This window comes from Accipiter gentilis, chromosome 5 (assembly GCF_929443795.1).
Source record: "Accipiter gentilis chromosome 5, bAccGen1.1, whole genome shotgun sequence".
NCBI lineage: Eukaryota > Metazoa > Chordata > Aves > Accipitriformes > Accipitridae > Astur > Astur gentilis.
This window is the reverse complement of record NC_064884.1, coordinates 31,483,305-31,510,111: the sequence shown is the minus strand read 5'-3', so window position 1 is coordinate 31,510,111 and position 26,807 is coordinate 31,483,305. Positions and strand designations below refer to the sequence as shown.

The 26,807-nt window shown below is 41.3% G+C and overlaps 1 protein-coding gene across 2 annotated transcripts in view; it reads right to left on the bottom strand.

The window, feature by feature from the left end:
* CNKSR3 (CNKSR family member 3) overlaps positions 1–26,807 on the bottom strand; it is a 65,490-nt gene that overhangs the window by 13,211 nt on the left and 25,472 nt on the right. Inside the window, exons 1-7 of one of the 2 annotated variants that reach the window (XM_049801273.1) lie at positions 21,650–21,706; positions 21,185–21,348; positions 13,520–13,722; positions 12,107–12,194; positions 9,242–9,283; positions 7,278–7,397; positions 56–115 (exon numbers count right to left, since the gene is read on the bottom strand). In XM_049801273.1, coding sequence (XP_049657230.1) covers positions 56–115; positions 7,278–7,397; positions 9,242–9,283; positions 12,107–12,194; positions 13,520–13,698 — 489 coding nt within the window. In that variant the 5' untranslated portion in view covers positions 13,699–13,722; positions 21,185–21,348; positions 21,650–21,706. Of the gene's footprint in view, positions 1–55; positions 116–7,277; positions 7,398–9,241; positions 9,284–12,106; positions 12,195–13,519; positions 13,723–21,184; positions 21,349–21,649; positions 21,707–26,807 lie in introns of those variants that run through there. The other variant, XM_049801272.1, reaches the window with a different exon arrangement.

The following is a 26,807-nucleotide window of genomic DNA, read 5'->3' as shown; positions in this document are numbered from 1 at the left end:
CTCAATCAAAGCTACTGTCAAATAGTCTGAAATAATTTACATTTACTTCACTTACGTTTTCTGTAGTTCCAGTAATTACATGTAATCCATCATAAGTTGATTTGATGTACATTCCCTAAATGTAAGTACAAAATGAAAAACAAGTTTAAAGGCAAAAAAACGCATAACTTATCTGATTAAACAACTGTTGGCAACAGACACAAAACATTATTAAGAACACTTAACAATTCACATATTTTCCCTAGAAAAGTGTGTGGTCTAATATTACAACATTCTAAACCTCTTCACAGATCACTTTTACTGTAATTAATTATAATATTTATAATTACTTAAACCACCTAATATATGGAATGCAATTTAGAAACACTCTCTGGTTGGTAACACCAAACACTGCTGGTTTCACTGCCTCGTTGGTCTTTGGTCTTGAACAAAACTTTATTTCCTTACTGCTGGTCTGCACTAGAGAATTGCAGGTTTTACTAGATGGCCACCAGCTCTCTCCATACAAAGCACACTTACACAAGTGGGCTACAAATATTGCCTACGCGTTCTTTTACAATTTCTCTTGGCGAGCCAATATACAGACTGGCTTGTAATCACGGTGCTGACACAAGCAATAAAAGCTCTGGCAGAACTAAGTATTTGTGGCTGTGTATTTTAATGCTGAGTGTAAATGCAAGGACAAACTTGGATGAAGTGGGTGTTGACCATATGAACACCAAATTAAAAATCACCAACTGGCTATTAACTAATAATTGCATGATTTCCCCACAAGAGGTGACCAGTATGTTGGTTTCATCATTTATGAATAAATACATCTCAACTTTTCCCACCTACGTCTGTTGTTAGAAGCACTCACACTGAGCTGTACAGAACTGGATGTTATTCAGGAGTCATAGGTACCTTATCTGCCTGAAGTTACGACATTTGCTTAGAAGCACAAGGAAAAACACCTGATTTTTTTTGACTCTTCCTCTCCAGCCAAATCCCTTCCCCATTTACCTGCCCGTATCCAGTTGTGTGCACCTACCTCCTCATTTTTTACTTAGCCCAAGTTAGGCTGACTCTGCTTTGCTGTAGCTTGTGCATTAACAAAGAGGTTCCCATAATTTCAAGAATGCACGACTGATTCAGTCAAATCCAGTGGCCTAAGTAAAACTATATAGCACAGTAAGACTGTAAAGCTTCCTCTAAAAGTGTTCACCTCTTCTGCTTTCAGAGCCAGGGTGGGAGGGGGGAGCAAATACATGTGGCACTTAAGAGTTTAAATTCCCTCCAATTCATTCTAACATGTCTATTCTCCAGACAGAAAATCCACCAGGATTTCAAACTCAGTGTCTCATAACCAGCACTCAGCTAAGCAGCATCAACTGAATGAATTAGATCCAGTAACGTTACACAGCCACCAAACATTTAAAAGGATTTCTCATATTGCTAACAGCAAACCTCAAAAATCCTCATATTCTTCTCAGTCTTGCTATAAACACACATAAAAATGTGTCTTTCAAAACACAAACATCATTTCCCATCACCTTCTCTGTCCTCCAGGCCCCCCTAGAAAAACAGCTGGTTAAAGTAACCTGAAAAAATAAAATGACTAATTTCACAAACATCTGTAAATTCTCCAATATCCTGGTTAAGACACAAATCTGCAACAATTTATCATCAAAAATTACATTTAGGATTATCACTGTTTAACCCCAACCAAGGACCACACAGCTGTTCACTCACTCCCCACACAGTGGGATGAAGGAGAGAATAAGAAAGGTAAAAGTGAGAAGATTTATGGGTTAAGATAAAGACAGTTTAAAGACAGGTAAAGCAAAAGCTGTGCACGCAAACAAAGCAAAACCAGGAATTCATTCACCACTTCCCATCGGTAGGCAGGTGTTCAGCCATCTCCAGGACAGCGGGGCTCCATCACACGTAATGGGTACTTGGGAAGACAAACACCATAACTCCAAACTTCCCTCCCTTCCTTCTTCTTCCCCCAGCTTTTATTGCAGAGTGCAACATCATATGGTCTGGGATATCCCTTGGGTCAGCTGGGATCAGCTGTCCCAGCTGTGTCCCCTCCCAGCTCCTTGTGCCCCCCCAGCCTGCTCACTGGTGGGGTGGGTTGAGAAGCAGCAAAGCCCTTGGCTCTGTGTAAGCACTGCTCAGCAGTAACAAAAACATCCCTGAGTAACCAACACTGTTTTCAGCACAAATCCAAAACATAACCCCATACCAGCTACTATGAAGAAAATTAACTCTAGCCCAGCCAAAAACAGGACAATATCCACTCCTTATTCTATACCAGCCCAGCCAAAAACAGGACAATATCCACTCCTTATTCTATACCATTTATGTCATGCCCAGGTCCCACATTTTCGGTACATCCCAGTTAATCACCTTTCCTGTCTCTTCATATATACATACAGATATCATACCCTTAGTCTATGGGCCATCCCACTAAAATGTCCATTGAGTTCATTTAGTCCATGACTTTGGGCTCCATCTGTCATAACAGTCTTTCAGGGCAGGAAAGATGATGTGTGGTGTCAGACTACTGTGTGCTGAAGCCAGTTCTGGTTCCATCACCACTGTGCTTGTCCAGTTCCGTCATCACTGCACTTTACTCAGTTTCATCAAAGTTCATTCTTCATTAACCTGGGTGATTTTTACTGTAATAACCTTGATATGGCATAGAACTACCACAGAAGTGATGATATACATTGTTATATACCAATTAACATCATACAATTTAATTCATTGGCTATTCTCACACAAAATCAAATCCCCTTGGGGTATACATCAGACTTCCTCATCCTCCCTCATTACCCACCAATTGTACCAAGGTCCTTGAGCAAAAGCAATCCTGACAATGGGTTTGCCTTTGCCTGAGGCAGGAATAACACGGACTGTCTTCCCTAGCATAATCTTTATGTGCACTACAGGAGCTTTATCCCCTTCTACAATACGTAAAAGTTCTGATTGGGCAGGGCCAGCCCAACTGGCAGATCCTTTAGTGCTGACTAACCAGGTGGCTTTTGATAAATGTGTATCCCAGCATTTGAAGACCCCACAACCCATTGCTCTCAATGTAGCCTTTAACAGTCTATTGTATTGTTTGATTTTTCCTGAGGCTGGTGCATGACAGGGGATGCGATATACCCATTCAGTGCCATGCTTTTTGGCCCAGGTGTCTATGAGGTTGTTTCAGAAATGAGTCCTGTTGTCTGACTCATTTCTTTCTGGGGCACTGCGTCGCCACAAGACTTGCTTTTCAAAGCCCAGGACAGCGTTCTGGGCAGTGGCATGGGGCACAAGAAGTTTCCAGTCATCCGGTGGTTGCTTCCACCATTGTAAGCACATGGTGCTTGCCTTGGCGAGTGCGTGGGAGCATGATATAGTCAATCTGCCAGGCCTCCCATATTTATATTTCAGCCATTGTCCTCTATACCACAGGGGCTTTAACCACTTGGCTTGCTTAATTGCAGCATGTTTCACATTCATGGATAACCTGCAAGTCCACCCCTCAATCATAAGCCCATCTATATGTTGCATCTCTTCCCTGATGGCCTGAGGTATCATGCGTCCACTGAGCTATAAATAATTCATTCACATTGCAAATCCAGATCCACCTAAGCCACTTCAATCTTAGCAGCCTGATCCACCTGCTGGTTGTTTTGACCTTCTTCAGTGGCCTGACTCTTGGTGACATAAGCCTCTACATGACATACTTGAACAACAAGGTTCTCTAGCCGGGATGCAATATCTTGCCACAGTGCAGCGGCCCAGATGGGCTTACCTCTGTGTTGCCTTGGTGCAGCTTCCAAGCTCTGCTTCTGTTGCTGCAACCACCCCCACAGGGCATTTGCCACCATCCATGAGGCAGTATAAAGTATTGGCCATTTTTCTCATTCAGCAATGTCTAAAGCCAGCTGGATGTCTTTCACCTCTGCAAACTGACTTGATTCACCTTCTCCTTCAGCAGTTTCTGCAACTTGTCATAAGGGAATCCGTACTGCCACCTTCCACCTCCAATGCTTTCCTACAATGTGGCAGGACCCATCAGTAAACAGGGCATATTACTTCTCATTTTCTGGTAATTTATTATACAGTGAGGCCTCTTCAGCATGCATCACCTCCTCTGGTGACTCTCCAAAATCTTTGCCTTCTGGCCAGTCCATGATCACTTCCAAGATTCCTGGACAACTGGGGCTTTCTATTTGAGCTTGTTGTGTGATCAGTGTGACCCACTTACTCCACATAGCATCAGCTGTATAATGTGTAGAGGAGACCCTCCATTTGAACATCCAGCCCAGCACCAGCAACTGGGGTGCTAATAGGAGCTGTGCTTCAGTACCAACCACTTTTGAGGCAGCTCAAACCCCTTCATATGCTGCCAGTATCTTTTTCAGTTGGAGTATAGCTGGCCTCGGGTCCTCTGTATCCCTAACTCCAGAACCACAGGGGTCAACCTCAGTTCTCCCCAGGTGCTTTCTGCCAGAGACTCCAGGTAGGGCCATTCTCCCCAGCTGCAGTATAGAGCACATTTTTAACATCTTGCCCTGCCCAGACTGGCCCAAGGGTTGCTGCATGAACTACCTATTGTTTAACTTGTTCAAAGGCTTGTCATTGCTCAGGGCCCCATTTGGAATCATTCTTCTTCTGGGTAACTTGATAGAGAGGGCTTACAATCAGACTATAATTTGGAACATGCATTCTCCAAAAACCCACAATGCCTATGAAAGCCTGTTTCCTTTTTATTAGTTGGTGGAGACATAGCTGCTATTTTGTTGATCACATCTACTAGGATCTGATGACATCCATCTTGCCATTTTATTTCTAAAAACCGGATCTCCCATGAGGTCCCTTGACCTTATTTTTTTTTATGGCAAAACCAGCCTTCAGAAGGATTTGAACTATTTTCTTCCCTTTCTCAAAAACGTCTCCTGCTGTGTTGCCCCATATGATGATGTCATCAATGTATTGCAGGTGTTCTGGCACCCTGCTCCATTGCAGTCTGGATTGAGGCAGTTGATTCCAGCTGTATTGGACAACCCTCCAAGTGAAAGCGAACAGTGGCTGGCAGTCTGCTGCCAAAGGGATTGAGAAAAACACATTAGCAATATCAATTGTGGCGTACCACTTGGCTGCCTTTGACTCCAGTTCATAATGAAGTTTAACATGTCTAGCATGGCAGCACTCAGACACAGCATGACTTTATTCAGGCCATGATAGTCTACTGTTGGCCTCCATTCTCCATTAGACTTGCACTGCCCATATGGGGCTGTTGAAGGGCGAGCGAGTCTTGCTGATCACTCCTTAACTCTCCAGTTGGTCAATCAGCTTATGAATGGGAATTGGGGAGACTCGGTTGGTGTGATATCACTGCCGGTGCACCACTGTGGTAGCAATTGGCACCTGTTGTTCTTCAACCCTCAGCAATGCCACAAATGAAGGGTCCTCCGAAGACCAAGCAAGGTAGACAGCTGCTTAGTTTCCTCCGTCTCCACAGCAGCTATACCAAAAGCCCACCATACCCCTTTGAGTCCTTGAAATACCCTCTCCTGAGACAATCTATGCCAGGATGCACAGAGCCTCTGGGCCAGTCACAATGGGGTGTTTTTGCCACTCTTTCCCAGCTAGACTTACTTCAGCCTCCAATACAGTTAGCTGTTGGGATCCCCCTGTCACACCAGAAATACAAATGGTTTCTTCCCCTGTATAGCTTGATGGCATTAGGGTACACTGTCTACCGGTCTCCACTAAAGCCTTATACTCCTGTGCGTCTGACGTGCCAGGCCATGAGATCCACACAGTCCAGTAAACCTGGTTGTCCCTCTCCTCCACCTGGCTGGAGGCAGGGCCCCTCTAGTACTGGTCATAGGATTCTCTATTCACTCCTTGTAAAAACAGATTAGAATTCCTTTCCATAGGATAACAAGATCAGGCCTTCCACTCTGCCTGGGGAACTGCCAACTAGAGGCTGGAGCAGCAATTTTCCTGGAGGTCCCCTCATTTGTGATTGGTTTTCCTTGCAATTCATGTACCTGTGCTTCTAGGGTCAAGGTAGATTTTCCACCCCACTCCATGTCCTCTCTGTGGTCCCACAGGTAAAACCACAGGGTACTCTGTGGTGCATACCCTCTATATCCTCTCTCTTGAGCAGAGGAATGCTTACTCGTAATAGCTGAGATACCGGTCTGTAGAAGTGGGGAGTAGGACCTATCCTCTTTGGGTTGTTGGAGCTCCTGGAACTGTTTTTCAAAATAGGTGTTCAGACTTTTGGGGCAGTTTTTCCATAACTGAGATGCAGGCCCATAGGGAGGAAGAGAGATTTTCTTCATATTGCTAGAGTTGGAATGCCATTTCATCCACTGTCAGTGCCTCTTCATCTTTTCAGGCCAGTACTGCCAATGAGTTGGCATACAATGATGGTGCGCTCCATACAAATTTCCACTACACAGGTCTTGTGCATTGGACTTCATCTTGACCTGTGGGTACCTGTGCATTGTCTGGGTTATAATAAATCATCTGTAGCATGGCTCATTCCCTCATGTACTGGATACCTCTCTCCATGGTGGTCCACTTGCCTAGGTGACATGTAACATTTTCTTTGAAGGGATACCTTACCTTCACACTTGACAGGAATCACCTCCAGAGGCTGAGGATTTGTGTCCCTTTTCCAATTGCTTGGTCAATGCCCCTTCCCTAGAAAGTGATCCCAGCTGCTTGGCTTCCCTACCCTCTAATTCCAGGCTACTAGCCACATTATCCCAGCATTGGAGCACCCAGGTGATAATGTGCTCACCTGGACAACTGCTGAAGTGTTTTTGCATATCCCGTAGCTCACTCGGGGATAGGGATCGAATGGTTACCTCTTGCTCTGCCTCTTCCTCCTGGTTCTTGGGATAGCCCTGCTTCATCCTCCTTTACTAAACAAGCTGACTTTCGTGTCCATTTCTTCTTGTGCATAAGGGCGACTGATGCTGGCACTGGTAGATTCTCTGGTTCAGCTGCATCACCCATCAACAGGGTTTGAGTAGCCACAGTGCTTGTCAAAACCAGGACAGAGATCAAACCTATTAACATGCACACCCATCTCTGGCAGCCGCTCCAGCACACTGCCTAACAATTAACTTTCAGAGTTCCTCTCTGTGCCTCTTTCTGCTCCCCATAGGACATTACTGGTTTTGAAATATCTTGCTATACTCACACATGCAGTGGCTCACAAGCCTACCTATTATACACTGGGGACCTCAGGACACTCCAGAATCAGTACTTACCAGGCCTTCCCCAGGTTTAATGTTGGTTAAATGAACCTCCTCCAGACACGCACACTGGCTCATCAATGGATCTGTAGTTGATCGGATGGCTTTATCGCAAATGCCATTTAAAGACTTGGCCTACAATGAGAACATACAAAAAACAGCTACAAAACTTCTTTCCAGGCTTCTTCCTCTTTCAGTTTTCAAAAACGTAAAGGAAATGTGTTCTAAAACTTGGTCCACTAATAAAGCATAGTTAAGAATCACCGAAATAGAAGATTCATTTGTACAGATTTATTCTACAGCCCATTTATTTTCTTACTGTAACCTAGTACAAACAACCTGTTTCCATTAGTGCCACCTCATCATTGCTAACAGATGTCAACACATCCTCTGTTTAAAAAAATAAACACAAGGTATAGGAAAAAATTGGGTTTGGGGTTTGTTTACTTTAACAAAAATATAACCCATTAAAGTATTGAAACATTTTGATAATCAATTGACAGTTTCTCATACTGTTCTTTATTTCTGCTATGAGAATAAATTGGCCAAGTATCAGAAAAAGTGAGGTGCTAGCCACTGACTTATCTGGACAAAGCTTTACAGCATAAGGTATGACATCTAGCACTTAAGTGTTTCAGCATTACTTGTCTGCACCGTGCCTCTGAACTGACCTCTTCTGGAATGCTTACACAGGCAAGGTTCATATTTCCTTTTGACCAAAACATACTGATCCTAAGCCAATGTTATAACTAAAGACAAATTCTGACTTTGTGTGCGCATCAGTGAAGTCAGAGGCAGAATGGCTTTGTCTTGTAGAACTTTTAACTAACAGAATGGCTAATTAATCAGAAAAAAAAAATCTGTGCCCTCCCTACACTCACAAATTTCATTAGTGCCCCACAGTGTGTTTTGGGTCTTGACATTAACTGAAGCAATACTGAAACTCAAAGTAGGTTACAAAAGCTTAAAGGAGAGGCGAGGGAGGATTAGTAGACAGCACAGTAGTTAGTTATACACAATTTGGGAAGAAGTAAGGTAAGCCACCTTTCCACAGGGGGTTTGAATCCTTCAGTCAAAGTAGACATAGGTAATTACAGGATGGGGGGAGCTGTCTCGTAGGAATATATATTTGTTTGGATTACAATGGTCCCTGGAAACAATAGTTCCAACATTTTTGGTTTGTTTTACATCAGATTTATAGAGCAGCAATAAAATAAATCAAAACAATGCCTAAGTGTGAATGTGAGGAACTGCTCAAACAAGGGAACTCCAAACAACAATACCTACTTCCAGAGTGGGTGTGCACAAATGGAAAAAGAAAGATGCAAAAAACTCCCTTTTACGTGGTCTCATTATTTATGGACAAAATTATTTTTAGTTATTGTGCTACTAAATTCCTAAGCATCTATGAGCTAGCGGAAGGCCTTATCAAAGAGCACAGCCTGGTTCATGTCAAAAGCAGGAAGCGATGATTAACTGTTACAAAATATAAAAAGCATTCCATTACGCTCCTCATTTGGTCACAGGGCTGCTTCAAACAACCCTGAAAACTCAAGCTCAAGTACAAAGACAGAACTTCAGTTCTGTGGCAGGGCAGTTCTTTTATATGAAGAAGCTTAATTAGCCTTATTAAGGCACTAAATGCACATCACGGGCATAATTTAACCTACAATCATTCTACAGTACTCCCCTGCCTTGAAAATTTGAGGTCTAAGTTCTCTTGAAAAAATAGCTGTGCAATGAAACTTTAAGGAATACTTGACTCCATGCTATTACACACACTACCCATCTGTTCAAATTTCATTGATTTCCTCTACAGTAAAGAATATTCACAAAATGGCCCATAACAATGTTTACTTGCATGATATGCTTGTTTGTATGTGTGGGATTGGAAAGCTGTTGTGAGTACAGTCAGCCTAGAAGTCACCAAAATAAATGTGAATGCAGGCAGCTGAGTTTCAACAGAAATGTGTACTTACGACAGCCTGAACTTTATCTTCCATGTCAGCAACAGTGCAGTCCTAAAAACAAAACAAGAACAAAAGCCCTACATTAACCAACAAACATGTAAACACATCATCTCTGAAAACTGCAGAACTGCCACTTTAACCTCAAACTGAAATAGAGTTATTCATGCTGCAGGGATTAATCAGATTAGTTTCACCCAGTAGGGCTCAAATGTACTGTTAAACAACTATTTTCTGGCCCTGGTAGAAAGCAATAATAAACCTTGATAACTAAGAGAACATGGGATTCAATTACAGCACCAGGCTCCTCCAGAGAAGCAGAACCCTGCACAATAAAACTAGACTCTCAGAAGGCCAGGCACACGAGTTTGCCTTACACCAATAAACCTGACTCAGGTGCTCCTCTGTCCCAGGCATCAAAATGAACATAAAACATATTGTTAAAAATAGAATGAAAAGGGATTTTTTTAAAAAAAAATATGCTATCAGTTCCTAACATTCCTGAGGGCCCGAGGACTACACACAAAGCATTATTTACACAGCCCAGGTACCAAAATTCTTTGGACTGAAACAAGTTCATGTAACAAACTACAGAAGTCATCATTGTTTTCTGCAAGAAGAGCTGAACTACAGAATGGTATTAGATTCTCAAATTAAAAAAGTTAAAACAGCAAGTAAATAATGAAACAAGATTTACAATATCTATAAGGAGAAAACCCCCAAACCCTAAGCATTTAAACAAAAGCTCAGTTTCGAAGATATTTGCCCTTGACATCTCAACCTGCATAACTACCATACAGTGCCCAAGAGATGCATCCAGGAGCTGTGAATTGAAGCTGTTCTGTATTTCTGATCATCCTCAACAGTGCTTCTGTTCCCTCCTACCTCTATTCTGTGCTTTTAAATACAGAAGTCCAAAAAACCCATACAGTCCTCCAGATACGACCACACCAGGCATATATAAAACAGCTCAGCTATGTTCTCTGTTGTAATGACCACCAAGAACTGAGGTCACACTTTTTTACATTCTGTCAAAAGCTTCAAGACATTACTACAAAGTTTAGACTCCATAGTGCATCAGCATAATTTTTCTCTGCATGAATCAATAGTGACTGTCACCTATCATCATGCAGCCCAGTTGCTCAGTATTGCAAAGTCCCTCTGCTCCTCTTTATTTCTACTTACACTAATTATTATTTTAAGCTTAAAGTTTGCCATAAAACTTTAAGAAACAGTGGAGGAAACTGTTCTTTGTATCTATATAGCGGTCATTAAAGTCAACTGGAATCTTACTGCATTCCTACCTTGCTTTATTATTCACCCACTTTTACACATTGTTTATGATTATGCAGAGCAGCATTGGTTCCACAAGAGCCACTCTGGTGTCTTCTCCACTATGACAACTGACCATTTATTCCTACACTCTATTGCCTAATAAGAAATACTTCTGAAGTCTAAAAAACTCAGATTCAATTGTATTTCTCTTTTCCACACCAGTGGACTCCTTTGGACCATTCTAATGTATCTGCAGTGTCCCAGTACAAAATAGTGCTGATTCTTCCCCCATTAATGCTTGCTCTCTTATGTACTAATCCCATGTTTTATTATGGCTCATATCAAATTGGCAGAGAAGTACCCTGATGCTTTTTAGCAGGCTAGGGTTGTATTTGCCAACTTCCATTCCCCTGCCATCAAAGGCCAATTTAACTGACAGATTAGACACTGGTTTTAGTAGTTTTATTAATATAGTTCAGCAATCTCATAATTCAGTTCCTGTAGCACTCTTGGGTGAACACCATCTGCTACTAGAAATGCTTACTGTTCTACTTCACAGTCTGCAAATCTGTAGCTGTAAACCACTGACTTTCTGCAATTGCACACACAGTGCCCAAACAAGAAGGGCATTCAGCAGCACGCCAAACTGGTGCACCTTTGAAGTTATAATATCCAGACACTATCCTTTCACAATGATCCAACTGATACAATTGTATATCATCATAGCGTGACAACTCGCAGGATGTTGGTGTCCTTTGACATCATCCCCTCAAAACAGGGAGAGAATCACCCACGTCACAGGACATGGTCCTTCAGAGTTCAAACAATATATGGCCACGGACTAACAGCTACAAGCAAGTTCAGCAGGAGCTGAAGCATGCACACAATGCTCCACAGCCAAAGCAGTGGCATGCTGTCAGAACAGTTTCAAAGACAAGCAGTATTATTCAGAGAGCGAAATGATGTCATTTGCCAAGATTGCCACAGCTATTACATGTCCATTTAGCTAATACCAATACAAGCACTCATCACACAGCTGATAAATAGTAAGTTTTGAACAAAAACAGTGTGGTCTCACACTACTGGCAGAAAAAGCCTGGCTAGCGGGATTTGTGTTGTAAAGGTGGCAGCTCCTTCAATTACATGCCGCATTTCCCATCTGATGGCTAAAACACTCTCTATGGGACAAGACCTAAGGAGTCTGCAAGCATAGCTATAATAGCCAATGGAGTCATTTTTGTTTAGAGTTAGCACTGATAACTGTTTTTCAACATGTTGTTTGGAACTTGAAAATCTTCAGATGCAGACCAACTATTTCAAAAACTAACCCTCTTTCCATTAAAGCTCAAGAAAATACGAATAGCCTTTAAACCACAGTCACTTAAAATACAGCTAGCAATCACAAAATTGGAAATTAAGGGGCAGGGAACAGAGGGACAGACACAACAATTCAGAAAAACGGGCAACTGAAACTGACTTTCATGGACCTTCAAAGTTTCAAGTCCTTCCAATTAGCACTCTGTGCACAGTGAGCACATTAATTTCCCAAACACCCCCTTCCCTTCCCTTTTGGAAAGCAAAGAGGAAAAGAAATCAGCTGACCTTCTGAACAGTAGTAGTGAGATCCAAGCAGAGCTGAATGATTCTGTTCTTCATTGAAGAAAAGTCAGCAATACCTGTAAACGGGGTCCTGCAACAAGAGAAAATTCCCCTTAGATCAAAGGGACCAGTCTTCTCCCATCCTACCTTATCAGTGACAAATTACACACAAGAGCAAGAGCTGAAACTCTGACATCCACACAAGCATGAGGATACACTATTACAACATAAATATTCCTGACTGCATAGTCCTGCTCTGTCCTTGCACCAAAACTGGTGAACATCTAGCCCTGTGGTAAGCAAGTTTGGAGGGCAAAACCAGAAGAAACGGACAGTTTTCCAAACTACAGTTCTCTCAGCTGCATGCTCAAGTCAGATCATACTGTGTTGCAAAAAACACACGCTTGGGTTTGCCAGTGAGTGGATTTCTAACTTCCAAGTCTTTGATTAGAGAGATTCTCTAAAAGAAGAAAAATGGATTTTCACATTTTACACACAGAGCTGCAGTGAGTCTGTCTTAGAGAAAGATCATTACAGGTAGTGCTGCTTTAGAGCCTATAGTGCCTTACCTCAGACCCTCCAGGCAGCTGAAAGATCTAGAAGGTGGGGGTGTGAGGGGTGGAAATAACCCCAGCAGGTTTGGAAACGGACAAGCCATCTTGCTGACAGTGAGTTGCAGAAGAAATTTAGGGTGAGCTGCCAGCAACAGGGTGAGAGGAGAGGACCAGGTGAGAGGCACAAGCTGTTAACAGCACTGCCTGGACACGGAACCAACTCCTTGCTGGAGAACAGGGATATTAAAGGAAAAAAGTACTCTTTGCTTGCTGGTCCCCATGCAGCTCTCTTCCTAACCTTCCTTCTCAGAAAACCTGGCAAGGGGCTTGAGAATTTATGTTCATCTGTTATCATGGACAGCATCCCTGCCAGCACCCGACCCACTCTGTTGCCTGTTTTGTGACAGCTGCAGTGGAAACAAACAACTCTGGGTCTTGCCATGGGGGGAGAAGGGGAGTGTCTCCCACTGCTCAATTTCCAAATCACAGAGCTAAGGCCACAATTTCAGCAGAACATTAAAAATTCTTTTAGAAAAGGACCTGCCAATGACAAGAAATTTGGAAGGTAGGAAAGGGAGAGGAGGAAGTCACATGTATGAGAAACTGACCTGAACAGGAAGACTCCTTCTTTTATAAATTCCAGTTTGGATACAATGTTAACAGTTGCACCGGTTTTAGCAACAGCAGAAGCACAAGAGTAGATACCCTAGACCAAGTTTTTTCACTAGAGGCCTTCTGGCACCACCAAAAAAGGGATGAGCAAGATTAAGAAGATCTTTACACCCAAGCATCTAGAAATTGCCCTACAAGGAGAAGCAATTCATTACAGCAGTAAATTAGAATACAAAGATTTTATTCTTACCTGTCTAACCATGCAAGCAATGCTTTAGCAGCACCAATAAGCTCTACCACAGAAGTAAGGAATTCATTGGGGGGCTTGCGAGAGGTATTTCCATCATAATTTGAACTTTTCCTACGGCTGCTGATGTAATTTTGCAGATTGTTGGATGATGCTCGCAGCTTGAGAACCAGGCTCTTCATATTGTCTGTTTCAAGGCCATAGTTCTGCAAAGAATGTTATTAGAATGTTATTAAGCTTCATAAATCTCCCTATTGAGTCATCCTATTTATTATACCACAAGTTACAAACTCATATGGGGATGAAAGGTCTGAGGATTTGCCCAAGATTTTTTTCCTGCTTTTTGCAAAAATGCCTTCTAAGATTTGTTCTACACTACAGCCACTAAAGAATACTTTTGTGGGTGCCAAACCCCCCTAGTTTCTGACATCAATGATATCTGAGGACACTTTTCAATCTGAATGAAGTCCCAATGTCCTATCGGATGTCATTTACCTTTAAACTGTAGTTGGAATAACAGGATTGTGTGGTTTTTCTTTTTGTTAAAGAAAAGCAAATGTTTTTTCTTAAAATGTTTTCTATACTGTGGTACATAAACACTGAAGTAATATTTCATTCACAACTAAAGATAAGTTTAATCTGGCAAGAGATAAAAACATCAACAGGAAGCAAATGTAATTTCACAGTCAAAAGCTGGAATAAATATTTGGATCACAAGTTTTCAGTAACTGTGCTCCTTGATTACAGCAGGGCAATTATTTACAAGTTTGAGGAGTACATTAACACTATACATAGATAATTAAAATAATTCTTAGACATCGTATTTTTTATTCAACAGCATCTTTATAAAACATTTTTGAGCCTTAAAAATCTAAGTCCTGCCTGTAACTTCAACTTCATACATTCAAATACAACCCACATTCCATAATATTAAAATCCTGTTGTTTTAAGCAACATGTTGATCACCTCAGTCCAAACACATCAGAAATGCTATATTGTATCTGTTCTGAAGGCAACTAAACCTTATAATCAAGATTTTCTTCTTTTCGCTGTCATTTTTGCAAATGTGTGAATTATATAGCAATATGTTGCTGAGTATCTTTGCTTTTGAGTTATTCCATCTTGCAAAACCTGTGGGTATCTTCTGAAATTTAAGTCCCAGGCAATACTGAAATTTCCTACTTTTAAAAACAGACAAAAAACCACAACTACACCAAAGCAAACAAAAAAAAACCCACCACCAAAACAAAAACAAAACAAAAAACACCACCCACAAATACAAAAAACCCTGTCTTTCTCTATTTTGCTGCTGCAGATTCTGCTACCAACCTTCAAGTTCCATAGTTTAGTCAGCTATACTATCTACTCTTTCTCCTTTCCCCCTCAAAGAACTACAGCAACTAGAGCAAATCTTAATTCCCTTCAATTCCACATTTCCAGGGGTTCCCAGTACCTCAATTCAGGATCACAGCCAGCGCACCCAGGCTGCAGGGGAGCTCAGGAGGTCTCAGTCCAAACTCCTGTTCACAGCAGGCTCAGCCATGAGCCCAGACCGGCTTGTTCAGGGCTTTATCCAGGCAAGTCTTGAAAACCTCTTAAGGACAGACTGCACAACCCTCCTGGGCAACCTGATCCGCCATTTGACTGTCCTCAGAGTAAGAAGGTGTCTCCTTATACCCAGCCTGAACCTCTCATTTCAACTTCTGCCCAAAGTCCCTCATCCTTCTGCCATGTACCACCACGAACAGCCCAGCTCTGTCATCCTGCCAACTGTGTTGCCCCCCACTGTAGGTGCTAGGGACCTGCTGTTAGGCCCCCCTGAAGCTGTCTCTTTCCCAGGCTGAAGAAGTCCTAGTCCCTCAACCTCTCCTCACGGGTGAGTACTCCAGCCCTGACCAACCTGGTAGTCCTCCACTGAGCTTGCTCTGGTTTGTCTCTCCTGTAATTGGGCACAGGAGCACACATAGACTCAAGAGTGCTGGGTAAAGGGCAATAATCACTTCCCTCCCTCTCCTGGCCACGCTCCCATTAATGCAGCCCAGGATGCTGCAGACTCATTTGCTACCAGGGCACACTGCTGGTTTGTGGGTCTATTCCCTCCAAAGTCAAGCATCCATAAAACAAGATGGAATATCTTAGATTAAGTCATTTACAAAAGATTAAACAGAACCTTCACCCCAAAGAAACAAAGCAGTGTAAGGAGAGGTTTCAGCTACTCAGTTACCTTTAAAATACCTACCACTTCCTATGGATAAGATCCCAATGGGTGTAAGTTACACAAGGGCCTCCCTCCTCCCCCTGAGGGCTCTTGGCAAGGAAGTAACCTTAAAGTCCAGCCAGGAGCAGGGGTTGAGAGGATATATCCAATTAAAAAAATGCCACTGTTGCAACAGCAAAGGTTATCCTTAAATTTCCCAGGATAACAGAGTGGGAAAGATTTGGATTACTAAACAATGTTAAAGTAATCGCACACTGTCATGTGCGAACTTATCACCTTTTAATTTTAGAGAAAAAAAACAACACACCACAAACTAAGACCATCATCCAGATGCATTTCTTGCAGTAGTTTTCTCCTCCTCACAGGAAATTGCATATTAGTCTATTTTTGGAGGAATACTTTTTCACCAACAGGTCTGGATGTGGGGTAAGTTCCTGTGACCGCAAGAATTTGTAAGTAGCCATGTGCCTGAAATCTCCTCCTTTAAAAGTAGAATTCAAGAACCCTGACCCCTTCTTCCATAAAGGGGCAGAAAGTACAAAAGATTTTTTTCTGTACAGTGGTATAAACACCTAATAACTCTGGTCAGAACTTCAGGCAGTCTTCATATATTTAAGTATCTCCAGGTTTTTCTTTCTGTCATTCAGATGCAAAAATTGTGCCCACCACCTGTGGGTGTCTGTGATTAGAGACGGCCCCAGCATTTAGGAAGACACATGTTGATATACCAGGTCAGATTTTGGCTTTGGCCCTAAAACATTCACACACTCCTTATCACACCTCTTCCACCTTATTTATACAACAGGTCAGTCCAGACTAGTTCAGCTAGTTTTTAAATAATTTTGTTAAGTAGTTCTCAGTTTTGAGGTGGACTTCAACACAGGTGTTGCCTCTGGAGATATAGGGGCTCCAGCTTATGACTGCAACTGGTTTCCCCAAGAGCCTATCAAGAGCACATCACAGCCAAGCTCTCCAGTCCCTGCATTAAGCTTTCCTACAGCTTCCCCCAGACATTCTACAGAGTCCACCTGAGGTATCTAAACCAGCAGTTTGTGCTCTAGGAAAAGTCCTAGCTAAGCACTGTGCCTATCCAGCACAACAGGGAGCAAGCAACTCTTCAGTACAAGCAACCAAATTCTCCAACTACCCATCAGCCCAGAGGGATGAACTTCCCCAGAACACAGGCCATCACAACACATCACCTCAGGGTCAGGTGAATGCAAGCACAAAAGATCACTAATCAGAGAACAAGAGAGAAGGAAGGCAGCAGCTGACTTGGATTAATTTAACTTGTCATGGAGCTATAGCCCCAGTTCAGGACAGATAAGAATGTTGATAGCATGGCTGCACACCAAAGAGCCTGCACAGCAACACACAGTTGAAGTGCAAAGCTTAGCAGGCTTTTTTTTAAATATTTCTACAGGACTGAGGCTACAATATTTAACAGTATTATTTATGCAACCAAAAGGTTTTAGATGTTGCTCATGAACCAAAAAATGTTACGTTTTCCTATCGCTCCCGATTTAAAACATCAAAGTTGCTTTCATCAAAACACAGGCTGAAGCCAGCAGTCAAGAGCACCCCATGTCAAACATTCCCAGGTTGTTACTCATTAACCTGGCGAGCCACACACAGGGCTGGAGCAAGAGACAGCACACACACGTGCACAAGAGTGCGCACACACACAAGAACACACTCTTTCCAAACTCCATTACATTTAATGAGAAAAATTACACTGACCAAAGAATTGCTCATGGTCAGGCAGGTAACATAAAAATAACAAAAAAAAAAAGTGTGGCTAACCAAAGTCAAAAGAGCACAGCAGTTGTGTCAGAGCTGACTTGGGCTGATTCAGAGCTCTGCTACTGCCCATGGGCAGCATTACCTTCCCCTTCACAGCCATGTTCACATGCCACAGTGTAATGAGCTGGATCTGCTGCCTGATCCAACTGAAAACCAGCTCTGGGAAAAAAAAAAAAAAAGAAAAACAGACTGCCTTCTCAAAAACTGATCCAACTCACTGCATGCCTATATAAACACTAGAGTTAACACAAGGTACTGTCACAGTCACCCATTCTTGCTATCTCCCTTTTACCAGAAATGCATCCTGAATAATCCTTTGGAGTCCCAAATTTCCTAATGAACAGCACTAACTCTAGGTTGAGACCTCTAGAAAACTGAAATCTTACGAGGTGGTGCATAAACATGGCACTTTTGACAAAGATTAGCCGCAAAGGTTAAGTCTTCACGTATGCATGTTCTATTTTGTGTTATGATGTTACATTTTGTTGCACTGCAAATATGCTGGCAGAACATTACTACCAGTGAAATTATCAAAGGCACAACGCTAAAAACTATGTTCTTTTTGTTTTGTGGTTTGGGTGTTTTTCAGATTGCTTAAAACTAGTATCTCTTCATTCTAACCTCAAGAAAAATCAACTGCTTTTTTGCTTTCAAACTCTCCCATCATACAACATAGGTAAAGATTCAGAAATCTAATCCAAAGAACACATTAAAAGTCAAAATATTTGCATATAGCTTCCTGTTAATACTTGCATTGTTTTATATTTATTAAGTCCAAACAGGCTAGTCTACTCATCCGGGAATGGCAAGTATTCTGTTTTTACCACCACTCTAGATGCTTTTTGTCCCAATTACTTGGCTGAGAAAGCTTATTTTCTGGATCCCTGCCCCTGCTTTTGTCATCTTGCACAAGTTTAAAAAGCATAAATTTATGTATGTTTTCCCCCCCCTTCCCCAAATAACTTCAGTCAACCAAGAAATGTCTTCCTTCCCTTTTCTCCCCTAAGTAAATACCGTCATCGGCAAGAAGATAGATGCACTCAAGTTGATGGGTTTTTTTCCCCCTCTGGGGAATTCAGTTTCTTTACTATGTCCTCTAAATTTCTTAAATAAGTCTTCAACACCTGTTCAAAAAGTCTGTTAGACCAGCTCAAGAGCAACAGAAATGTGTGCCCACAGGAAACCTTCACTTTTTATCCCTGTCCACACTCTTTCCCACTGCCTTTTCAGCTGCAGCTTTGTTGTCCCTGCAGCCACTGCTAAGAGATGATCAGTGAACACTGCCTCATCACCACAGCAGCAGAGAAAGATGCATTCATTTCTCTTTCAGCTATACTGGTTCTAGAGTTCACTTACTGCTGCAGCAAACACCATAACTTGCAGACATATTTTCAGCTTGGCAATGTAGCTGCCAAAGAGGGCTCTACCCCTATAAAATCTTTAAAAAAAAAAAAAAAAAAGGTGTATTTGGTGGTCTACCTTCACACTGTATTTTTATAACTGATCTGCTGAAGCTGGAAAAAAGGTTTGTATGGTCAATACTTGACAAGAGTTACTGCAGGAAAAAGATGTTCCAAAGACAACTGTTTCACTGCCTGTAGAGCTGCAAGTGTTCTTGCAGTGTGAGGGAACCAAAGCACTGATCTGAGAGAAGGTCAGCTGGAAAACTGCTAAGGCAAAACTAGATAAAAAAAGGAAATTCTTCTTGAGAACTCCAGGACTGGGGAACCACCAAAACCCCTCTCAGCCCTCCGCCCCCCCCCCCCCTCCCCCCCCCAAGAACAACAACTTTCAAAGCCTGACCTTAGTCTGGCCCAGATAATGCACATTTCCACAGTGTAAGCTAAAAATATGGGGGGGGGGGGGGAGGGGGGGGGAATTCCCAGAACAGTTCCATTACTTTTTACTTCAAGGCCCCAAAAGTTAGAGAAATATCACTATATATACACACACCAAAAAAAAACATCCACTAAATTATATCAGTACACAGACCCACTTTCAAAGAACTCATACAAGTGGAATAGGGAAACCTTTATTCTTTCACACAAAAAGACGACACAGCAAAATAAAAAATTGGCTGTCACTAGAACTTAAAACACACCATTCCCTCGGGGGCAGGGAATCAACAGTGGTTTTCTACAACAAACCTAAAAACTCAAGGCAAGAGGCATCAAGGTGACAAAGGGTATACCTAAAACACAGGAATTCTTCGTCCACCTCTTAAAAGGGAACAAGGACATTTCAGCTGCAATATGTGAACTCTAATGCATAATGCTCTTGCTTGATCTGCATTTCACAACGGATTTCCAGAAATGAGTGCGAGGTCAAAACTTTTGTCTACAAAGGAAATTAGAAGGAAATTGTAGGAGATAGAACACAGCTTTAGGTTCTGGCAGTCATCCAGCTTTGTTCATTTTATTCTAATATTTTAAAAAGAAGAAAAAAGTGCCTTTGGCGGTTGCCACATCCATTACTTCAGTCCAGACTGGATACAGCACATGTACATTTACTAACTCACCAGACACCTTCACTTGCCTGACGATTATCCCTTCCCACAAGGTGAACTGCATTTCAGGCTAATTATGTTCTTCTAATAGATTTTCAAGTTAAATGTTAAAAATTTTTGATAGGTCAAATACTGAAGAGGAAATAAAACATTTTTCAAATATAAGAGCAACACTTTGGGAAAGATTTCAGATTGTATGAAGTCATTTCATTAAATACACTTCTTTCTGTACAGGCTATCCAATTTGCTCCTGGTTAAGGAGAACAAATGATCCCTGTAGCACCTCTCTGCAGCAAATAAAGCACACACATCACACAGGCAATAAAGACTCTCCATTTTAAGAAGAGTATGCTCAGTGCTGCAAGTCTTGCCTAATGAAGGGAAAGCAGGCCAGTGCTGGCCGAGGGATCATTGGGCAGCCTTTCCCACCCTTCTCCCTGATGTAATCATATATACCTCTGGCACCCATATGCTGCATTACATCAAGCATGTCTTCAAGACTGCATCCAAACTACAGCTTTTAAATAAAGCCTGCACTAGCAAAACAATCCAAAATATATTTATTCTTTTCAGAGTGTGTTTGTTTTAAAAGTATCTGTACAGTTATATATCAGGACTAAGACAGAGGAACAGCTTAAGTTCTGAATCCAATGAGAGTTGAACTCGACTGAGTTAGCAAAACATTCCTCATTTCAAGAACATTTTCTTCACTTTGTACATAGACTACAGAATTGTCCTAAACCCATTTCAACTGATGTGAGGAACCATGAGCAGCAGCTGTCATTTCAACAGTATGTCTTCTATCTTCTATGACAAATTCACTCTACTCAATAGCCATTTTAATCACCCTGTTCACTAACAAAAGCCACAAGATCTAACAATGCTACTCAGACAACTTCTTTCTTTAGAAGTGTAACCAAGCGATTTAGCCTTGCCTCTTATCAGGAAAAAGTTAAAGTGCTAGTAACACAAAACTGGCGAGAATTAAACAAATTCTTACTGTTTTCTTTTACAGCGATGTGTAAATGTGTAACAGAAAGCAAGAGACATGGCTATTCTGTTTTATCAGACTCGCCTTAGTTATTCACCCAAAAGAGCACTTTAAGAAATTCTTTGCACGTCTGTTCACCACTTAACTAACCAGTGCACACAGGAGATCCACAGCCTCTAGAACCAGCTCCTGGTGTCCAATCCGTGAGACACCCAAGTCTTCAAGGTCCTGGTGAGAAATCTGTAACAGCTGTTCACCATTTATCTTCTCCCGTTCAAATTTATGGACATACTGCTGCAGACAATCATCCAGGCCTACCAAAACACAAAAGAGAGAGAAAGGGATGTGATTATAAGTTTCTATCTTTTCTTACCCTTCCCCCTGATTAAAAACAAACAAACAAAAAACCCCACACAAACCAAACCACACACCAAAAATACCCCACGCAACAAAAAACAAACCCTGCAAAAAGCATAAATTGCAAGTTCATACAATATATGATGCCAAATTATGAAAGAAACTGGCAGCGCAACTGAAGTTGTACCACGGGGGCACAGAAACAGAGCACACAGGCTATGTGGGTCTTTGGGTCACCTAAGAGAATGCACAACCCACCTGCTCCTTGTGGATCAAGCTCAGCAGTTAAGAATGTCCCTTTGGTATCTGCACAGGCAAAGATATCAGGGAGCACACGTAGACTCAGCTATCAGGGTAACACAAAACCCTGAAGGGCAACCAAAACAACAACAATAAAAAATAACAACTGACCAAAAAAAGGAATACAACAAGACAAGGCAAGAACAAAGATCTTCCCCAAGGCCTAGTTAAACAAACAAACAAAAGCACAAAAACCCACAGTTCCCCATCCACTTTTATATAAAAGGACTGAATGAATGATGAGAGGAAAATGGAACAATCAAAGGCAAAGCAATCAAAATGAAGTTTGGCTCAAGTCTCATTATTCCCTTGATTTATGAGACCCTGCAGCTTCCTGAATCAGCCATTCCTTCCCCTTGCTAAGGATTAATGGCACACACGAATAAGAAATCTAATTCGCTTTTGTATCTATGTATGAGGTATTTTTAAAATAGAGTATTTTGCCCCAGCAACATCCTCAAAATCCTCACTTTAAATTGTGATTCTGTGATGCTGTTCTCTACAGTATCTTTTCCCCAGTGGTTACAGAAAGGATTTCTGGTTTTCATTTTGTTTTATTTAACGAAACTTCATGTGTTAATCCTGTTTTCTTGTCTATTCTGCTCATTTCCTCTGTTCTTTCTTAAAGATCCTGTGAGCAGCAACAACCTGGGGAAAAAAATTTGGATGGATGTGTTATTTTAAAGATGATGCAGTGCTCTTGATGCCCTGTTCCACCTCAACACATTGACTAGAGAAAAAGAAACAGATCTAATTAGATACATTTTGTAGAAATACACCACCTTCACTGAAAATAGTCGACAAGCAAAAATTCAGATTAAACGTTTGACATCTACTTTGTAGCATCCACAACAGCTACATTGTTTGACCCTTCCGTTTTAAAAACATTGAACCTTTAGCTGTATAAAGGATGTTTATCCACTATGCTGGCTCAAAAGGAAGCCATTGAGATGGACAGGATGTCGAATGCTGCAGATGAGAAACACGAACAGCATCCTGAACTACAAGGAAACAAGAGCCAGAAGACCAGCACTCGGTTCCACTCATGGAACCACAGTAGCAGCCTGGAAAACAAGCACTCCTGGCACATCCTACTGCCAAGAAAACATTTGAGACAAATCACAAGGCGGGGTTCTAGGAGTCACGTGAAACATACTCATTTCATAACAGCAGCATGAGCAGTCACTGCTGCCTTGCAGTGTCTGGTCACAGCAGATCCGTAGATGATGAACTCTCAAAGGTACAACCTTGCTTAACACACATCACTTGCCTTTATAATGCTCACTCAGGAATTAGGAAGGACAAGCATCCTGGCACTTAACAGTGACCTCTTTCCATGACTCGGGAAGCTTAGTTATTGTAGTACATCAAAATCTGGCTGAACAAGCTTGACTCCTCCACGTACAGAGCTACCAGTGTGCACAGCTTGATTTTTAAGCATAATTATGAATGGGAAAACCTGCATGCAAGATGAGCAGAGTCTCCCAGGGCTACAGTTGTTTGGGGGACACTCTTGTTTCTTCCCATCTGTCTTGGCAAGGCCACATAAATTTTGAAAATTGAGCCCAGTGTTCTCTTTCCCACAGACACCAAATTTTCCCTTAGGCTATACAAACTCTTTTCCCAGGAAAAATAATAAAAAGATCTGGCCTTCATTGTTTAACAATTTATTTTTTCAAAACAAATTCTCAACCAAGGCTGACATACAGCACACATATTTGGCATTCCCAATTTTTAATGCTGTCTTGCAGACCACTGTTTCCCACCATTTGCCATTGTCAGCCCATAGTTTCCATTACAAATTACACAAACACCTAAAATAAAACACTATTCAGCATGCAATGAAGTTTTTATTTAAGGGGTTTGGATGCAGTGCTGCTTTTGCCTACTATCCTTTCGGTGTGGTGACTTAACTTGCTAGATCCTCATTCTATGCTAAAACATGAGACTCACAAATGTATATATCTCCCCCAAGAAATACAACTATGGCTTTCAGCTTGTCTGTGCTTGCTTTTTTTAATTCATGTTTGTCTGTTCTTGAAGGTCTATTACAACTTGAACAGCTACCTCCGAAGTATTTTTTTAATAAGAATCCTTAAAAACAATACTTCCACAATCACACCATAAGACTATATTTTATAAAACAAAAATATTACAAAATCACACAAAAGATAATTCAAAACAGTCATAGAGGCACAGCCGCTTAGCTAAAAAGGTATTTAAGATTAAGTGACCAAAACTATGCAAAGCAGGAAGTGAAGACAGACCCACACACTCATGGCTTGAGATGAGCTTACTAACATTAGTGTTGTTATTTTTACTAAGAAACATATGGAAAAATCTTAAACATTTTAATTGAGATTGCAACCACATTTACAGCCTATTTTTTAATTTTCCATCGTATGACTGAAATGTTTAAACATCATATGCAAACCAAAAAATTCCTATTTCTCCAAGAGGGAAAGAAAAAGGGAGGAAAACAGAACTCAGAGCTGTTCAATAAAATAAACAAAATATTTAAGTAAAGTTTTAAAAGTCAGCATTCAAATGCCACTGGTATTCTAAATGAATTGCTCATTTTTTCCTTCTTTCAAACATCTCAGTTCCTTCTATGTATTTTTTCTGTGAACTTCAGAGCCTCATATGGACTTTATTGACCATTAGCAAAGTTTGGATATTTTTGAGAAACTTACACAACTTAAAAACTATAAAAAGCAGTCTACATTACTCAAAGATGCTTTCTTACATGCCAAGTCATTTTCAACTGTGCAATATTAGCAAGTTCAAGCAAGAAAATTGTTTTCTCTATTTTCAAAAAAATACAGTTAAGACTCTGACATTGGAAAAAGATGTGTTTATTTCATTTACCCACTGAAAAGCCCCTCTGAAGTCTAAGCTATTTGTTTTTATGCTCAAAGTGTATTTAAAAAGCATTTGTCTCAAATGCCTGTGAGAAATCTTTATATTATTCCTTGCACATATATAAAAACCATGCACAAAAAGAACATCCTTCCTACATACATCATGAGGGAAGATGGAAATAGAAATAGCAATTACAGAATGTTACCCAAATTTTACAACAAAAGTAGCGGGGGGGTGGGGTGGGGGGTGTTGCAGAACAAGATAGGGACACACACACACACACTACTAGTCTAATTAGCATTACTCATATCATGAAATCCCTTCTGAGGAACTGCAGCGTAATTTGAACAAACCTCCCTCCCAAATTTTGGCAGGTGTAGAGATGTGCAACAGATCCTAAGAACCGTCTAGACTTTTCTGTCTAAAATAACCTTTCATCACCACGCAAAGCATCCTAGAAGACATTCAATACCTTGCATTCATGCAAAAACATTAGGACAGGACTTACAGTTACAGATTTCCACTGATAGCAATCTCAGTCTGTTTCCAAGATTAAGAAAGTTATTTTGAATAAGAATTGAGGGGAAAAAAACAACTTTGAGGGGGTTAAGGGGGAGGCTTGGCTCTAAGCCAGAACTATCAGTTTACTATTCAGAGAGAATTAGCATTTCTACAGTTGATGGATGTCAGCCATTCAGCAATGGCATATCTGACTCTCAAAGTACTAGAGACATGTGCTTTATAAGTAGAGTTATTAAATAGTTTCATGCTTTTTGCTCAACTTTTGTGCTGCACATTACCAAAAAATTTACCTACCATAAAGCAATAAAAACAGTTAACAGGTCCAAAAACCAGCTGACTTGCCACCTCTTCTTTCCTCCCACCATCCCACTCTTCCTTACTCTCTTCTTGTGAGAGACCACAGAGTCTATATACTCCAACGGGGAGGGGGTTGGGAGGGGACCGAGGAAGGGGAAAGGGAGATAAGAGCATGGAACTGTGGAAGGAACAGGGAGGGGGAACTGGAACTTGACAGGGATCATTTACCATTAGTTCAGGAACTTGAAAAGATTCTCAGGATAACTCGTAAAATGCTGAAGCTGACACAAGGAAGCAGGAGGAGCACAAGCCACTTGAACAGAGGAAGAACTCATAAGTACCAGACCTTCTCCTTCACATAGCACCACCATGGAGGTCTTTGCTCACTGTGCCAAGGAAGTACAGCCTTATTATGAACATGTACTGACCTTTTCTCTGTTGGGTGACTCTAACTGACTTGCAGCACCTGGTGTCTCAGGGCAGCACTGAGGTTCAACTACAACCCCCAACCTGTTGAGGGGCTCGCTTGGACAGCTGGCTAGGTGGGACTGCCAAAGCCTTTTTTGCTTCATCACCTTAAGAAAGTCCCATTTAAATGTTGTCAGAATCTGACCTTCCCACCTAAGAAAGTCACTCTTACTCTGGTCTCCCCTTCAAGGTCTATTCAGTTGCCACTTTTAGTGTGTAAAGACTCCTTGCACACACCAACTTCAATCCATCCTCCCAAGCTTTAAAAGCTCATCAATTCTAGGAGAATCTTTGACATACCCCATGGTATATGCCATTAGATGATCATTTATATTCCATATCATTTTACAACTGTTATTGTGATAGCTTCCTCCCTTTATTTCCTCCATCTGTTTCCAGGACTGGAAGAAATTAATAAAAGAAAAAGCAGGAGGGAATCAAGGCAGCAAACGAACTCTAGAAAGAGAAAAAAGCTACTTCGTAAGTGGGTGAAGAAGCACCTGAGAAGGCAAACGAAAATAAGGACAAAGGGTCTGCAAGACAGCTGTGAGAAGCTAAAGCAGCTCAGTAGGACAGGTACAGGGTGAAAAATAACAAATTGAAAAGTTCAAGGAGAAAGAAAACAAACACACGGGTTTTTTTAATATAGAACACAGTGCAAGGGTTGTTGCACTGTAACACCAGGGGTGCCATTCTCCTCCTGCAGTGTTACAGACAAACAGAGCCAGGGATGACTTTAACAAAGCAATTCAAGGTCCTTTAAAAGGATGATAAAAAATAAATCTAGAGCAGTCAGTGGAAACTTACTTAAGCTCAAATTATTACTGAATTAAGAACTGACTTTCTAGGACCCACATGCCCAATTGTTTCTTAGCTATCATGATCATTTTAGCATTTATCTTTCCATAAGTTTTCAAACAAAAGTTTAGTTGTCAGTTGGTGAAAGCCACTTATAGGGCCCAGAAAA